This window comes from Paracoccidioides lutzii (assembly GCF_000150705.2).
Source record: "Paracoccidioides lutzii Pb01 unplaced genomic scaffold supercont2.1, whole genome shotgun sequence".
In the NCBI taxonomy this organism is placed as follows: domain Eukaryota; kingdom Fungi; phylum Ascomycota; class Eurotiomycetes; order Onygenales; family Ajellomycetaceae; genus Paracoccidioides; species Paracoccidioides lutzii.
Genome location: NW_015440947.1, coordinates 1,655,744 through 1,673,280, shown reverse-complemented (window position 1 = coordinate 1,673,280; position 17,537 = coordinate 1,655,744). Strand labels below are relative to the sequence as shown.

General features: G+C 46.5%; 6 protein-coding genes across 6 annotated transcripts; 2 read left to right on the top strand and 4 right to left on the bottom strand.

The window, feature by feature from the left end:
* Positions 1-1,671: 1,671 nt before the first annotated feature.
* PAAG_00460 (hypothetical protein) lies at positions 1,672-4,140 on the bottom strand (the record flags this gene model as incomplete). The annotated part of the gene is made up of 2 exons (XM_015844024.1): positions 1,672-3,723; positions 3,805-4,140. 2 exons carry the CDS (start codon positions 4,138-4,140, stop codon positions 1,672-1,674), a joined length of 2,388 nt encoding a protein of 795 aa, XP_015700359.1.
* Positions 4,141-4,540: 400 nt separating this feature from the next.
* PAAG_00459 (hypothetical protein) lies at positions 4,541-8,372 on the top strand (the record flags this gene model as incomplete). The annotated part of the gene is made up of 5 exons (XM_002797874.1): positions 4,541-4,546; positions 4,647-4,770; positions 4,838-5,173; positions 5,230-5,840; positions 5,898-8,372. The coding sequence occupies 5 exons, from the start codon at positions 4,541-4,543 to the stop codon at positions 8,370-8,372; spliced, it is 3,552 nt and encodes a 1,183-aa protein (XP_002797920.1).
* A 498-nt stretch (positions 8,373-8,870) lies between these two features.
* Positions 8,871-9,801, bottom strand: PAAG_00458 (NADH-ubiquinone oxidoreductase subunit B17.2; the record flags this gene model as incomplete). Its single annotated transcript, XM_015844023.1, has 6 exons — positions 8,871-8,919; positions 9,025-9,162; positions 9,272-9,335; positions 9,409-9,562; positions 9,668-9,688; positions 9,751-9,801. The coding sequence occupies 6 exons, from the start codon at positions 9,799-9,801 to the stop codon at positions 8,871-8,873; spliced, it is 477 nt and encodes a 158-aa protein (XP_015700358.1).
* A 261-nt stretch (positions 9,802-10,062) lies between these two features.
* Positions 10,063-11,794, top strand: PAAG_00457 (hypothetical protein; the record flags this gene model as incomplete). The annotated part of the gene is made up of 3 exons (XM_015844022.1): positions 10,063-10,302; positions 10,375-10,727; positions 10,792-11,794. The coding sequence occupies 3 exons, from the start codon at positions 10,063-10,065 to the stop codon at positions 11,792-11,794; spliced, it is 1,596 nt and encodes a 531-aa protein (XP_015700357.1).
* A 341-nt stretch (positions 11,795-12,135) lies between these two features.
* Positions 12,136-13,628, bottom strand: PAAG_00456 (low-temperature viability protein ltv1; the record flags this gene model as incomplete). The annotated part of the gene is made up of 2 exons (XM_015844021.1): positions 12,136-13,516; positions 13,606-13,628. The coding sequence occupies 2 exons, from the start codon at positions 13,626-13,628 to the stop codon at positions 12,136-12,138; spliced, it is 1,404 nt and encodes a 467-aa protein (XP_015700356.1).
* A 1,792-nt stretch (positions 13,629-15,420) lies between these two features.
* Positions 15,421-17,523, bottom strand: PAAG_00455 (large-subunit GTPase; the record flags this gene model as incomplete). Its single annotated transcript, XM_002797870.2, has 1 exon — positions 15,421-17,523. The coding sequence occupies one exon, from the start codon at positions 17,521-17,523 to the stop codon at positions 15,421-15,423; it is 2,103 nt and encodes a 700-aa protein (XP_002797916.1).
* Positions 17,524-17,537: the final 14 nt, after the last annotated feature.

Below are 17,537 nucleotides of genomic sequence, written 5' to 3'. Positions count from 1 at the left end.
GTATCCCCACCTGTCAATTTATATTCTTGAACCTTACGTGAAAGGAAATGAGGTTTCATTTGCACCTATATCTACTGGATAGATCAGGTTTCCCTGAATCTGCATATAACTATGCACATCACTTTCTGCACATGAATGTACATAAATTAGGTAGTTGGTCGCTTGCATTAGAATGATTGTGCTAATGCAAGTAAGCCTTGGTTGCTTGGAGCGTGTACTTGACGAGCGTGAAGCAATACCTCGTTAACAGACAAAAGCGATGAAATGGCAGCTTGATTATTTTCGGATATAATGGCATTTGGACCGCAATTCTCCCCTCTCCAGAGAATCTTGCAGAGATAATGCGGAAACAAACCAAGTTGAAACAGGAATTATGTAACCAAGCTGAAGCAGCCTTGTTTGCACACAATAACTTGAAAAGGAATATTTAGTGCCTTTTTTAAAAAAAAAAAAAATAAATAAAATAAATAAAAATAATAATTTTATACTTTTTATTTATTTATTTATTTATTTATTTTGAATACACAATGATTTGAATATGATGTTCATGTGTTCATGAGTTTGCATGTTCTCGTGTTCAAAATAGCTGAGAATAGTCCAATCCTATTTAATAGTATACAGTGGGTTTTCTGAAAAGCGTCTTCAGAATGAAACGAACACATTGTTCTCCTCATCAAGCTTGTTGCTCCAAGTATCTCCATAAGTTTACCGAGCCGATTTTGGCAAAGCTTCCAGTGGTTACACACTTGGCGCATGTGAAGAAGCACCTCGAGAAGAATCGAGTGCTTTTCCTCCATCCTAAACCACCGACTACTCGGTTTCTGGGGTGAGTGGTGGGCACCAGCTGTTCCGCTTCAGCTTCCTCCAGCCTAGGAACCGGATCTACGCCCATCTTCCACATCGGGTCCAGAAGCCGTTCGTAAAGCATATGCTCCAGGTTTACATTGCTTTCACCCTTCCCTCGGTGGCCCAATGCACGCGACTAGCAGCTAGGTCCAAACATGCCCAACCAACCTTCTTCCAAGTCTTTTCCTTTTTTTCTTCCTCCCGGCTCCAGCAATCATGTTTCAAGGCCTCACTACGAGGTATATCGTCCCGCTTCTCCCATTTCGACCTTCACACAGGCTACGTAGGTCAACAAATCCTATTGTTGTTGTAGTCTGAGCATTTTTTTTAAATTGGTCCCTTGGGAGCAGATGATTTCGCGAAGGGCGGGATGTGGGTTGCTCCAGCCGGTTCCAGTCAGTCCCAATTCATAACTTGAAATTTGAAGTAGAGAGTGAGAGTTGGTGATGTTAGAAACGTCAGTGGTTAAGCAGTGGTTAAGCAGTGGCGTGGCGAGACGTGGCGGGATGTTGGGATACACTTGTTGTAGATTTCGATAAAGTACACGCCAATGAAATACGTATAGAGGTGCGGCCTGGACTGTTTTGGATATGCCGGGCGTCTCAATTTATCTCAATGTCAGGTATTACAAGTATTTGACATCAACCCGACTGACCATCTTTCATATTTGGGTATCGATGAAGGGACAATATTTTACATTAGATAGATATCGTAAAACGCTCACCCAGGTTTTATATATCGCACATTATATGGATAGTTAGACTTGATTGTGGACCGCAGACAAATACCCTGGCTTCCAAGACCTGATCGGTTCAGCCAGATAAATTATTCATCCTCATCTTCCCCGTCGGTATCCGGTTCAATATTCAGCGTAGGGATTTCATCATCAGATCCATCATCGCCTTCTCCAGCGTCAACACCAATGACGGCACTGGGATCGGCTCCGTAAGCGACGGAAGTCTCTGATCTCATTGTATCCGAACTAATATTTCGCATGACTACACGGTCCGGTGCAGTCGTTAAGGATTGACAGGTCTTCGCAAGAATTGATGGAGTGACAGGCCTCCGTTCATCAACACTCAAAAGCTCCTCGACTACAGGTGCAGATAGGTTTGTTGGTTGTTCTGGGACAACCGGCGTTGGCGGATTAAATGATTGCGTCGCTTCGACACGAATTCGTTTAGCTTGCGAAGTCGTAGAACCTTGCGACTCCGATGACAGTGCAGATTGCTGATCAGTCATTTGAACATCATCCAGAACTCGCTTGTTCACTGGCCTGGTGAGTTCCTCAGGGAACACGTTTGACGACGTGGAGAACTTGGTCGTTGGCTGAGGCTCAAATTCAACTTCATCCTCCAAGTCTATTATACTTGATATTGCGGTTCCCATCAGGACTGGCATCCTTGGCCTTAGGAGTGCTTCAACCCCAGCCCTGTCAGGGTGGCTCCGTGCTAGGAACGGCATTATGCTAGGTGTTTTGTGGCGGCTAGACGTCTTTGGGACGGGATTAAGGACACTAGCCATCATGAAAGATTCGTTTTTTGTTACGATTGCTGTTCGGTCAATTTCTGCGCGAAGACTCGGGGGTATGTGTTCTGTTGGCACATATGAAAGGAATCTCGGAAGGAGATCAGCAGCGGCAGCTTTTAGATTAGGGAAAGGATGTTCCGTGCAATTAGTGGTTGTGGGATTTCGACTCAGAAAAGAGTCCACATCGCCCGTCGTAGGATTCGGCCTCGAGACTGCCTTGCCAGAGAGGGGTTGATCAATGCCAACCACCCTGTCTGTTGTGAACGGTAAAACGTCCTGACACCCACATCGGACAAGTGATGCCAAGGACAATACGCCAGACTTTGTCATCGAGGGCCCAATTATGGGCAGGATAGCATTTAATACTTGGTAAGCAACTGTCCGCACGTTGGTATTGCTTCTTTCTACCTCAAACATCCAAAGGGTCTGATCAAGACAACTCTGTGCAATTGCGACACTTCCTAGGCCAAATCTCTCGACAATAACGCGTAGGAGATTCATGGTCGCAATGTGAAGTTTAGGAAGTTCAGCCCAAAGGCCCTCCCTTTCTTCACGGGTAATATCAGGGTTCAATTCCGTTCCACTCTGTGAGGAATCTTCGCCATCAAACGACGGGTATGTTACAGAGAGTAAGCGATTGGACAAATCAAGTATGGATCCTATCGGCATCGAAACGGTCGAGCTGGTAGGCATGGAGACGAATCCAACGAGTAACTTCAAAAGGTTTTCTAACCTCTCGCCTCCAGCATACATACCATGCCAGCCAGGTAGCCCAAGCGCATCTGGCCCATCATCCCCGACCGGAAGGTCATAGTTCCTTGGCCTGGAGCTCTGCCGTAAGGAGGCATCAACAGATTCCCACTGCTCTACTACACCCCGAAAGAAGTGATCGCTCGTTTGATGTATTGAGGATATTGTAGATCTACAAGCCTTAAGCCATTCTTCTCCACCGGTATTTTTCGGAGCACATTGGTGTAGGGCAATGAAGAGTTGTTTTGCCAGACATACGTTGGAATCTGATAATGAATCTGGACGAGCAAAAGACCCAATAAGGGACAAGGTTAAGCCATGTATTTGAGAAGAGAATGGGCGAAAAATGGTAGGATGGCGAGGGAGTAATTCGACAAACACATGCATTACGGTTTCAAGCAATGGCGTATTCTTTTTCAGTTGCCTCGTTTGCACACCTGCCAGTTTTACAGAGACCAGGTTCAAACACGACGTGATAAAAGTCGGTAATGACGGTGTTATTATTTCTCTCACCAACGTTTGGTACGGATAAGCGAGTTGGAATATGCGTGTCAAGGTAATAAGGCAGAGCTTTTTTGTCGACAACGGATCAGGTCTCTGTATCTTGTTAATTAGCAAGAGTCCTTGATTTACAAAACACCTGGATGAGCTTGAAAAAAGCAAAGATAAAATACACACCCCCAGAATAGCTAGGAGAGCGCGAACCCAGGTCTCACAGCCCCGGAGGATCTCCCACTGTCCAGCTTCTATTATAGCCTTCACAAGAACGACTGCCGTCCATCGTCCTTCAACTGTTTTATCCTGTAGTAGACTTGTGATACGGGCCTTTACTTTCTGCACCAACAATGAAGCGTCAAACTCTCCCGGGCGTTTCTTCTGCGTCTGAGGAGTGGATAGAATGCTTCCACAATCGGCAAAGGCAGTCGCAAGGTAAATTGCAATTAATGGGAGCTCCTTCACGGGCGTCGTGAGCAGACGATGTGTTGCGGCGCGGAGACAAATGGTACTTGCCATTGTGGAGAGCACAAGGACCTAAGAGATCAGGAATGATTAACCTCAGGTCCAGAGGCTATATTCGATGGGCCGTTTCTTGGCAAGCCATAAGAGGCATCTGTGAAGCTTGTTAAAATTTATATTCATGCGAAGAAACTTTTTGCGGGGAGGATCAAAGACGGCGGCTAAGATTTGTTTACTGCGGCTAATGGCGCTAAAATGCTCATTTATTTGCCGCCAAGCGAACTCCAACAACATGTGCGATAACCACCTCTTGGGGGAGAATTTCAAAGCTTTTTTTAGCTAATCTTCCAGTGACCTATGTCACATGCTTGCTTTATGATTGAGTGTCTGTCTTCCCTTTTAACCAGCCATGTTTCTGAATGCGGTGACACATCCATCCGCTTAACTTCACAAAACCATGACTGTACGTCCCCTTCTGGCCAAGCTGGCCAAGCTTCGATACATGGCCCCTACACTCTTTTAGTGGAGATATATAGGTAATGAGAACTGACTCTGGTAACTAGGCTAAAATCGCCGACAAGAGGCGGCGCTATCTTGAGGCCTTGGATGCGGCGAGATGTAACGGCAATTGGAATGAACTCCCAAACCTCGTTCGCAAAATTTCAAAACATTGCCCTGAGCGGAAATGTATGGTTTTTCCGCAGAAATCCCAATCATTGTAGAAATAATTGCTGACACTCTCGTCTTTTACTAGGTCTAGTACAAGCTGCGCGTGCCGAATACCACGTTGCAGAGTTCCTGAACAGCCGACCTGGAACCGCTACCACCATTTCAGGATCCAGGGAAACAAAACTCCATGACCTCATACCGGGCTTGCTTTCTGTATTGGAAGAGGTGGGGAATCCTTTGCAAGATTCTTTTCAAGCACAGATATGTTTGGGTTGGCTGCATTGGACACTATCGGAACCCGCACTGGCTGCCTCTCGTCTCCCCAAAGACTTCGATGTGACGCTGCAAATTCTCTCCGGTGATAGACAACCCCTATCGTCCTGGACAGAAATTTGCATTATAAAGGGTGGATATATCAAGGGTATGTATCCTCTTCTTTACGTCTACACCCCTCTGCTGATACGGAGTTTATTTTAGGGGCCGCCCAGGCGTCAGTTTCGGGATCTGAGGACGCGATACGCACCTTCAAGTCGGTTTTACCTTGGGTTTCTACTCTCGATTCGAATTCTCCGTCAAGTCCGCAATTTCTATTCTGGTCTGAACAGCTCTTATCCAAAGCTGCACTGATAGCGAGTGAGGCCGCAGCTGAAGGACCCCTGGCAAATGAAAATACCGTCGAGTTTGCTCTGAGAGCTTTTCGGCTATGGGCATCCCACCCTAACGTAAAGCAAGGTGATCAGGCATCGACTGCCCTTGGTGCAGCGTCAACTAATTCAGTCTCTCGAGCCTCGATATGGAAAGCATACTACGGAATTTTATCATCTACGCTACGACAAGTAGCATATGATTCTCCGTCAGAAAGCCCGAAGCGGGCCCAACTGACGACAGAACTCCGCCGCGTGGAGGCGATCTGTGAAAATATTTTGATTAAAAATACGAAGTTCCCGAAGGCAGAGGTAGCAAATAAGGAAGTTGAAAACTGGGTTGAGCAAGTCATGCAGAATTGGGAAATCCTCTGTGGACCGGAGTGGCGGGACGATGATTTTGGCGAAGGCGGGCAAGATGCCTTTTCACGAAATGTTCTTGATGTAAGTTTTTGTTTTGAGGTCGAGCTCTTATGTTATGCTAACCCTATCCTTCCTTAGATGTTATATCGAGCAGCAACCAAGACCTTCCATTCGACTCTAATTCTGCGCCGCCTTTTTCATGTCCACGCAGCTCTGGCAGAGTTCAACCTTGCAATCAAAGCTTTGGAAACATACATCAATCTAACCACCAGTGCGAAAGCGCGAGCGGAAAAATCTGTGGAAGCTGCGGGTGAGCTGGAAGATGATGAGGTCTTTGCTCACACTCTTTCTGAAGGAATTAGCATGCTGTCTTGTTTTGGGTCCTATAAAGAAGCAGAAAAAGCAAAAGAGTTGACCAATATGCTAAAAAAGTTACTGGATAATCTCCATTGTATAATTCCTACAGCCACTCCGGCCAACGGGCGCGTTTCTCCAGGTTCAACCACAGGGACTTGCGGTAGCCGCCCACTGTCTCCCATCACAGTTTCGATAGCATATCGAGCAATCGGAATTGGGCTTGCAAATTGGGCGAGGTGGACCCCGGTTAACGAAGTGCGAACTGACATTCAAGCCGAAGCTCTAGAAGCCTTCGAAAAGTCGTTAGCTTCTGAGTCACCCGAAGGCAGTTTAGCGTCAACTTTCGCATTTGCCCTTCTACTTGCAGAGACAAGGGACATAAATAGTGCAATTGATTATATTCGAACTACCTTAGTCGCGGAGCAATCCGAAGATGATGCAGACTCACAAAGACATTCTCACTGGGTTAGCACTAAAGAACGAGATCTCGTGCCACTATGGCATTTGCTCGCGCTTCTATTGAGTGCGAAACAAGATTTCGAGGCCGCGAGCAAAGCTTGTGACGCTGCCTTCGAGAGTGTACCAAGTGTCAATTTGCTCCACGAACAAAATGGAAAATCATCACAGAGCCAATCTCAAGAGCCCGGCGAAAAATCAGTCCATTGGCTTTCAGTTGCTGGAATAGAGCGGGGTAGAGGCACATCTAACCAGATGGAAGCTCGCGAGAAGGAAAGCATTGTTGAATTACGAATTACTCAGCTTTCTCTTCTGGAAATCATGCACGGACCTGAGTACGCACTAAATCAAGCTGAGGCACTCCTCAGTCTATATGGGCGTTTGTTTACAAATCCTGAGGCCGGTAAAGAGGGCGAAACGAACGAGTCGGACAATCTAGTCCCTCCTAAGAGTTCAACGGGAACAATTAGAAGCCTCCGGGGTAGTATTTTTGGTAGAAAGAAGAGTATCAGACATCACGAGCGAGACGGCCATTCCGGGAGCGAACGCAACGTCACTCCAAAGGTACCATCAATTTCGCCTGCGGCAGTTCCCGCGGATCCTGATGCACCGAAAATTCAAGTTACAGATGAGGATCGACGGGTCTCAACGGAACGTTCCCCTTCGGATGCTATAGGTGACTCTTCTCGGCATAAATTACATCGACGGAACGGTAGCACGAAAACGGCGCGCCCACGCAGCTCAGACAAATCACCTCGCTCACCTGTTGATGTGATTACAGTCAAGAAGCACCAGCGACAACATGTTGAGGACGACTCACCAACATCTCGCAACATGCCACTTCAATTAGCTCGACTCGATGGACCCTCATCCACACCAAAACGTTCGTTATCACATTTTGGCCAGCACAACAAGCACAACAAAGAGACCACAGTCGCTGTTCCCCCTCAAAACAAATTCCACTACAGTCTGCTTTCGAGAAGCTGTCGCTTTGGCTCTCCCACACGCGCCCTCACGCGGTTTTCCAAGGTTCAAACACAGATACACGCCAAAGGCTTATTGATCAAAATCTGGTTGTTCGTCGCAGGGCTCTATCGACATGCGGGACTTTTCGAAGACGCGATGGAAGCTTGTAACGAGGCGTCTGAGCAAACAAGACTTGTGGAAGCGCTCGTCGCAGGGCAAGAGTCTTCAGCGAGAGCGTTCGCTGCTGCAGGCTGGGGAGGGACGAAGAGCTCGGATGAGCTTTGGGCTGACGTCTATGCCGAAAGAGGCCATCTTGCACAGGCACAATCACTACCCTATGATGCGATCAATCATTTCGAAGATGCCTTAATGTATTATCCAAATCATCTCGTAGGGACAGTGGGACTAGCCAACCTTCTCCTTGACATATACGACCAGACCTTGCCATTAGAGAAGATTGAAAAAGGTCTAGACGTCAGCAATACACCTGGTGTTTCTCTTTTATCAACCCATTCGAAGCTCAAAACGAAACCCCAATCACAGCACAACGACGATACCAATGTCACCAGCGATTCCTCTTCGCCACATGACATCACACCGGAAGCTTTAGATCGGCTCGCTGCTCGCGATAGAGCTTATGGTCTTTTATCCACATTGACAAAACTCGGAAGCGCTTGGGATAGTTCCGAAGCGTGGTTTGCTTTGTCAAGAGCCTTCGAACAAAGCGGGCAGATTGATAAAGCTAAAGAAGTCCTCTGGTGGTGTGTGGAACTTGAGGACAAACGGCCAATACGGCATTGGTGGAACATTGGGTCTGGAGGATATGTTCTATGAGGGGACTTCCCATGTTCTTGTTGAAGAATTTATTCCCCCAACATTTGTACCCCTTAAGTTGGCTTCAACCCTTTTTTGCTATTCTTCATCGTAATCTATATTTTGGTTTCCTGTGGACACAGGACTGTTTACCCACACCCCGTTTGAGGGATTCGTGTTTGACTGAGCCAGATATCTGCTTGGTCGGTAATTATGCTTTTCTTAAAATTATTGACTTAATTTTAATTATGTTTCCGTTGTGTACGAAGTATGATGCCGAGATCCCCAAGATCCCCAAGTAATCCGTCCTGGTCCCCTTTTTATAGAATATATATACATATATATATTGTTCAAATATTCTTTCGATACGAATAAAACATCAATTCCTTCCTTCTGTAATCTTATAGAAAAAGGTATATATACAAGTCCTGGTTGCAACAAACAAACATACCAATTCTGAAAGTCAAGTGATCAGATAAAATGTTTGCAGGAGAGACCACACGGCATCTAGACATATGTCTATCGGGGCCCGGCTACAGGAGTCCAAGCAGAATATTTAGGTCTCACCCTATATAGAAAGAGAAATTGTAAGCATGGTGCCCATAGGGACCGGTTTCCATTTCATATAAAGCGGGAGATAAAATGCGTCGCGCATAATAGGGGATCGACTCACGTAGAATATGGTCTATAAGCAGCGCGAGAAAGGGTCATGTTTGGTCGATGCTCTGATAACTCCCACGGTCGCACGCCAGTCTGCATGAGCACATCTTGAGTTGGGGGGTTATCAACCATGTATGCCAGCCATGCGTGCCTAGAAATAAGAAAATATCCCATGGGTCAGAATGACTTTATAGCCCAGAATGCGTTATCGAATTGAAATTTCCAAGTCGAGTTCTGGAGCTTGATAGGAAAATGCATACCAGCCACCATCAATTTGGGATGCGTCGAATTCTTTTTCTTTATAGTCGACCCAGCGCGTTCGGACTAATAGTGGAAAGGGAAAGGTGTCAATAGGATGCTCATATTTGGTAACGGATGGATGGCTGGTATTGCCTACGTGGTAGCTCGTCCATGTTCTCATAGTATTTGTTTCCATATCGGTCCGTAGCTATCAATGTGCCGGCTTTGGTATCACCTGTTGAGAGTTCGTTCCTGTCAGCTCTGTATGTACCCCAGCAGGACCTATGCGGGGAGGGAGACAAACCAATATACTATTATACCAACGCAAACGTGTGAGCAAGTCAGCAAATATGCCAACAGATTTTGGCAACTAGAAGGCACAAAAACCTATATCGTTATCCGGATTTGAAGCGTACCTGCATTTGGTGGCCATATTCCTAGAGAGATGGTTGTGGTCAGTAGACGCAAATTGCAAGCAGGAAAACGAAGAGGAACGAACTTTGAAACCAATCCGCCACAGGTTTCGAACGGTACGGAGGATTGTCGACATCTTTGCAGAAGCAGTGAAGATAAGTTGTTGACAATAGTCCAGATAATTCCCCGGGAAAGGCTGAGATGAAGTTGGTGGAGATGGGAGGCCGAAAGGGGTTTAGCGCTGGGTTCGCCGTAACAAGAGTTTCGGGAGTTGGAGAACAGCAAAATATCTGAAGATAACTCAGAATAAATATCATAATTGAAGTACGTGGGTCTTCATGTTCCCACTCAATTGAACGATGTATTTAACCAGGATTACTACTTCATTTCCTTCATGATGATAAAGCGCCTTGGGCCACAAGCCACAAGCTACACTTGTCGCAGGCCTATGCTTCCACGACGATGTTCTATCCGCAAATTCACATCGCATCCAAGCCCTGCACCAGCCCATCCTTCCTCCGCATCACCACTTGGGGTGATTACAGTTGAACTGGACAATATTGCACCTCGATTTGAAATACAGGCCTCTCAAATTAACATTTTGGACTCTCCAGCTGCGTTCTACGAAGCTCTCAAGGTGCATAGGCTAGATCCATTGTCAGCTTTGTTATGCGGACATAAATGGGGTTAACGGAGTGCTTCACTTTAGGATAAAATTCGAAATGCGAAAAGGAGAATATATCTCTCAACACTATATATTGGCAAAACGGAATATGAACTTATTGGCATTATCAATGGAGCTCTACAGAAGAACCCAGAACTCCAAGTGTCGATCCTGACAGACGCTTTGAGAGGGACTCGCGAGACCCCGGGTCAATCCTGTGCCTCCCTTCTGGCTTCTCTAGTTTCAGAGCATGGACCAGATCGCGTAGAGATACGGATGTTTCACACTCCCAACCTCACTGGATTGAGAAAGCGAATCATTCCAAGAAGAATAAATGAAGGATGGGGCCTGCAGCATATGAAGTTGTATGGCATTGATAATGAAATAATACTTTCCGGGTGTGAGATCACTGTGCCATTTTATATATATGGACGCCAATTTTTTCTAACGTGTCTCTATCAGAGCAAACCTCTCCAATGACTACTTTTCGAACCGAGCAGATAGATATCATGTTTTTAACTCTAAACCGCTCACAGACTATTACTCCCGAATTCACAATGGGGTATGCAGCCTCAGTTTTCAGATGCTTTCGGACTCAAAGGATAAAGAAGGATATACTTTGTCCTGGCCAGCTTCAAATGGAGCTCCGTCACCCCTCGATGATCGAGAGAACTTCATTTCACATGCATCTACAGTTTTGGCGCCATTAGTTAAGCCGTTGAAATCCAAGGCTCTACCGCTGCCAGCGTCATCTAAACCAACATTAGTATATCCGGTAGCGCAGTTTAGCCCATTATTAAAACCCGACGAATCCACAGAGTATCCCGCCGTGACAAAGCTCCTCAGCCTCCTTTCCACCACCCCTGCTCTAGCCAACTCCAGCTGGCTCTTCACAGCGGGGTACTTCAACATCCATCCCGTCCTTTCTTCACTGTTAATATCCAGCACATCCCCATCAAAAGCTACTGTTTCCAAGCCCCAAGGTACGGTCCTTACCGCCTCACCCTGGGCAAACGGGTTTTATGGTTCAGCTGGTGTCTCAGGTATGCTTCCGGCAGCATACACCCATCTATCTGCAAGATTCCTGGACCGTGTTGCGGAAGCGCAGAGAACAAACTCCATCCAATGGAAGGAATGGCGGCGGGGAACTGTTGGTGAATCGGGAGGATGGAGCTACCATGCCAAGGGCCTTTGGATAACCCTTCCCGGGGAACAGCAGCCGAGCATTACGTTTGTAGGGAGCAGTAACTTCACGAAGAGAAGTTATGGCCTTGATTTGGAAGTTGGTGCTATCGTGGTGACGTCCAACGAGGCGTTGAAACAGAGGTTAGCTGAGGAAACGGAGTGGTTGCAGAAAGATGCCAGTGTTATGTCCAGAGATGATTTGAGGAAAGAAGAGCGGAGGGTGAGCTGGAATGTACGATTAGCTATGTGGATTGTGGAGAAACTTGGGGGGGCTTTGTAGGTTCCTGCAGATTGGAACGGAGCCTTTGGGCATGCATATGAATATTATATCACATGTAGTAGGATCACATTTTACTATATCCTTTGTAGAATTTAAGGAATAGATGTGTATAAATTATAAAAATTTGTTTTGGTGGATCATCACAATCTTTTTGGCATGATCGTATCCTCGTTCCTTTCATCAACCTTCGGGTGAACCCTTTTTGTCTATCCCAAGCCAATGCACAAAACAAACACAAAAAAACGCCTCAAACCCGACAAGTAAATAAGTACCAACACATGCAATCAGTATAATCTGGAGTAGAGCCGCAGTATCCAAAGACTGAATAAAATGGAGGCTCCTTACACCCTCCCAGGCAACTTTGCTGGTCCAAGGCCCTGCCTGATCTCATCCAACATTTTCATCCCAATAGCCTCATTCCCATTCTTTCCCCTCTTGCCCTTGGCCCCTTTCCTCTTGGCATGAACACCACGATCCTCCCAACCCTCCAGAAAGCCATCCATAATCTGATTGAAATCCGATCGGAGCGGTGTCCCACCGCTAACAAGACTGGGTACTTCAGAAACCTTGGACATCCCGCTCACCACAGACATATCATCCGCCATACTGACGCCATCGTAGTCCTCGCCCTCTTCATCTAGCGCGTAGAGCGCCTCAATTCTTTCAAACCTGTCATCGAGCAGGCGATGTCCCTCTGTTCGTGCAAGAGATGATGAGGTCATGGAATATGCGGATGGGTTTGTGAGTGCACCTTTGCGCTTCTTTCTGCGGACGGGGGTCCCACCCGCCGTGAACATTGTGGATGCCACGGTTCCGGCTCGTAAGACGGAGCCAGTATCCCCGTGGATGAGAGGAGGGGAGGATTTCGATTTGATGTCCTTCTTGTACTGCGCGAAGTTGCGGAGCCAGTCTCCCTCGCCGGCAACTGTGTCTGGAATTTGCACATCGTCCATGGGTCCTTTGGCAGGTGATTCAGCATAGGTGGTGCTTACGCTTTGTTGCTCTGGTGCTTTCTCCGTTACATCCGATTCCCAGCCTTCATCGTCATCTTCAATAAAGGTATCTCTCCATTCGCTGGGATCCACTTCGGCATCCGGCCCACCTTGCACAAGGGATTCGAATAAATCCCCAGCGTCATCCGTATCCACAAATGCATCATCTTCAAGAGCCTCTAGAACTTCTCTCAGCCGTGGATCCATATCGGGTTGAAAACCAGCAATCGAATCGGGGACGTTCTGTTGATCTTGATATGTCCGCTTCCGAGAGTAATTCGATGCTGTAGACAGGATATCATCATAAACTGAACCAAGGTCATCTCCATCATCCAATGAAGTCTCGCGTAAAGCATCCTCAAGCTTCACAATCCTGGCCTTCCCTTTCCCCTTAACCGGGACTGCTTCAATGAAACGCGACTGTCCATCTCCACTCCTGCCTAAGTCTCGCAGGTGTTGCATGTAGTCATATTGCGAATCGTCATAGTATATCCCATAATTAGCAGCCTCTCCTTCATTCTTGCGGACCTTAGCACCTCCAAATTCCTTCTCGAGTTCCGCAAGATTCTTGGCTGTTGTTTTGGTAGTTTTTAGAGGTATAGAGGGCGATTCTGTTATGGGGGCACCCGACACCCTATGGAGAACTCTATCGTCTGCTTCCGCATCGTGAATTAAGGGGTCATTTTGGGACCTGTGAAAGAGCTGATAGGTGGTGGCGGATTTTTTATCACTAGCGATGTCAAAAGGCACTATGCGTTAGCCATGCCATGCTCTGCCAAAACCTCTTTTACTTGAACCAGGGCAGAAATGACGGCTTACATCCATTGCCTTCGGGAAGGCATGATTACTCCAATGGCTAACTCCGGTGGCAGGAGGAGATATGTTGTATGCTTGCCGTATCTATATGTGGCAAATATCCGGGAACGATGAATTCATGCGGGTGTAGCTGGGTGGGGTGTCTCGTTGTCGTGATCTGGGTAAGGATAGGAAGAAATTAAAAAAAAAAGGTTCGTTAACTTATATTTATCCTCCAAGTGAAATCGATGGATTCATTCAACTCAGGTCATGTGATGCAACCCCCTTTTCCGGTCTCGCATTTACGACGTTGCTTTTACAACATACCGAAAAACCTTCAGCATGATATGGCTTTACGGTTTATCCTACATTTCGTGTCATTTTGTACAACTAAAGGTTTTCGTCTTGTCCTGCCTCTGGATTCTTTTGCTCAAGTGAGCAATCATTCTTAGCACAATGCTTTACTCGGATTGCATCCCTGATGTAGACATCGTCGCAGGAATCTCTTCCAATATCAAGCCAGGTCTTCCGGCTTATATCTGTTTTGCTATCTGTCTCTATGGGACTCAGCGCTCCCCTTGGCCTTACCCTGGGTTCGAGTTATTGTCATGGGCCAAATCATCTTTGGAACAGTGCCAGGGCTCCATCCAGATCACCGCGTGCTACTATCCATTGCCACTTCAATATGCCAGCAGCTAACTCGGCGAAATCCCGGTGAAGTCTGATGCCACAAATATTTGCAATCATGCAAATTTCTATTCACTTTGAAATACTATCCCGTTCAGAGAACTTTCTTCACGCTTTGATCCGATGTCCCTCGGATAAACTCGCCCTTCCACAGTGGGATTCACCTTATGTTCTTGCATCTCAGTTGTAATAGAATTCGTGCCGGCAGGCGCAAGAGATATACTTGTCGTTCAGTTCTTGTTCCATATCATTTGTAAGATATACTGCGGCCTCTTCCATTCTCCGAATCATGGGAGCTATCTGCATTTATTGATATAGATTCCCCCATTGCATTAGAATAGGCAGTCCAATAGACAAGCCATAAGCATCTCCATGCTCGCTGCCCATCCGAACCCTTGGTCAAACAGTCTTACATTTCACACGTTCACAATGCAACCACGATCTCAGGGCGCTTATTGTTTCTCTACCTACCATAACCATCGAGGTCTCTAATACATGTTCAAAAACACCAAATATCTTTGATAGTTATGCCTCTCAATGCTTGATCTTATAATAAAGGAACGACTCAAAGCGAGATGGTGAAAGGTCCCCATGACGAATAGGGAAAGGGCCAGATAAACGGGAATATGGACCGGAAATTGGATCGGGAGTGAAAGGGAGATCAGGACCAGAAGACAGATCAGGGCCAGAAAGGGGATCGGAACTGAAGGGGGATCAGGAACAGAAAGGGGTCGCTAAAAGACCTGAGGCAGTAAATGACCGAGGTGAAAATGGAATGGTTAGTGATATGCTGGACCCGAAGGCAACTAGCAAACTAAATTTTCTATTCTTTGCCACAGCTTCTTTCCAGTGGAGGAAGTTGAACCTCAATCTAAATGAAGAAATTGGTGATTATCGTTAACATCATAACAAAATGGGGCATGAATGCTCGATAAAGCATACATGATTCATTCACACTCTGTGATTAACCAAAAACTAATCATCCCCAAGCAACAGCAAATACAATCATAAATATTTAGCATTTACCTCTTTTGATTCTAGTGTTCATTCACTCATCAATTCAAGAGATCAATCAGCAAAACAGACCCATCCATAGTATCCGGACCGAAGACATGAAATTAAAATCCCGCCCATACAGATATTCTCAACCGTCTAATAGAAATCACCATCCCCTTCTTTAGCCTTGGCCTTCTTCTTTTGCTCTATTGCCTTTCTCTTCCCACCCTTAAAATGTTTCTTGCCAACCCCCGTAACCTCTGAAGGATCAACCCCACTTTCCAACGCTACCATCAACTTTTTTTTCCGGCCAGAAAGCTCTTTCTGTCTCTGGGTAGCTCCTTGTTGCGTGTATTGGTAATTAAACGGCATTCTGAGGTGTTCCGCTCCACTTGAACCCACTGCCGAGAAGAACCCTGAGTCGATCTTCCGCGAGCGGGAACCCTCAGGATGGGAAGCAGCGGAAGACTGGACTGACAAGACGTTGCTATTTGTGTCTGCGTTGGCATCAAAATGGCGGGATGATCCGTCAAGCTCAGATAAGAGCGTTGATGATGCGCCGTGGTGGAGAAGGGCCTCTCGTCTTTTAGGAGGGAGATGGTCGATGTCGTATAACTCTCGATTGAACTCTGCTGGATCAATCGGGTTCTTTCCAGCTTCAATGTCAGATTCAGAGGTAGGTGGCGGGTGACAGAACAGTAGTTTCCCACTGACGTAATCTTTTAATATATATCTAGCAGCGCGGGATTCGTCGGGTTGGCCAAGACCTGTTGTGGAAAATCCTCGAGCCCGCGCATATGCACGAAGAACTTCTGACGCTGTGGGGACACCAGTGCCTCCCTCCTCAAGAGGACGCATATTAATTTTCATACCATAGACAGCTTCTAGGAAAATTTTTGGAATCCGCTGAGCAACGATTCCTGCTGGACCTAGGAATTCGCGAAGCTGATCTATAGGTAGAACACCGTTCACAACAAGCTCCGCTTTTGTCGTTGCAAAGTTGGGAAAAACTAGGCCGGGGCAGTCACACAGGAGGAGGTTAGGCGAGAGATAGAGGGTTTGGAAGTGTTTTGTTTTCCCTGGCGTGGCGGATACTGATACTTTCTTTGCGCCAAGAAGAGCATTTATTGTGCTAGATTTACCAACATTGGGATATCCGACAAGGCCAATTGTAATTGGTTTGGATTTTCCTTTGTCTCCGTCTTTTGGCTTTATGTTCGGTGCAGCTGTAAGGAAAAGATCTTCAAGCTCGTCAATCGTAAGAATCTTAGTACGCGAATCCCGAGTATTAGGGAGTGACACGCCATCATCATCATCATCATCATCATCATCATCATCGTCCTCTGAACCTTCATCATTCGAAAATCCTTCCGCAACTTGAATATTCATCTTTTTGGTATCACTGGCAAGTTCCCCATCCTCTAAGGCATTACCATCATTATCCTCGTCCTTGTTAGCCAATTCCATCGCCTCGAGGCTCTCCTTAGCCAGTGCAGCAGAAAAAAACTTGTAGTTGATACCATGCTCTTCAAAGTACTCCGCCCATATTTCTCGCTGAAAATCTGTCATCATATCTGCTTTATTGACCAGTAACAGGTTCCGCTTCCTCGGATCCACCTCCTTTACATATTTTTCTAGATCCTCAGATCTGAAAAGTAACGGATTCCTCGCATCAACAATTTGTACGACCAAATCAGATCTTTCGATAACCCTCCACAGCTGTCTCCATACTTCCAAATTTCTTTCAAAAGGTGTCAACAACAGATCCTGGTGTTCCTGCAACTCAGCAAGCCCCCTCCTCCAGTCGAGCAGACTCTCGCGCTCCATCTTATCCAACTGTTGTGGGGTTGTCGTTTCGTCCCATTGCGGGCGGCGGGGTACCGTTAATCTGCCGCGGTTCCGCTGGTGTTTCTTAACCGCAGCCCTCTCATCAGCTGCAGAGAGCAGATATGGGTTCTTCTGATCGGTGTGTATGATTTTGACATTGTTGAGTTTCTCCGCCGTAAAATCCGTGCCAGCAAGCTCCGCGGTACTCAGAAATTCATCCAGAGCACCTTGCTCGGTAATACTTCGCATTCTAACCCATGATGCCTCCTCTGCTGCGTTGGTGATGTACTCCTCGCCAGAAGGACCGGTTCGTCGAACGGCACCAGAATTGTAGGAAACTTTCTTGCGATCAGCACCTCTGCCTTTTCCAAACCGATCGTTCATCAAACTGTTCCCCAGCCCAACATTACTTTTCGACTTTGCGAGCGGCATGATGGGCAACTCAG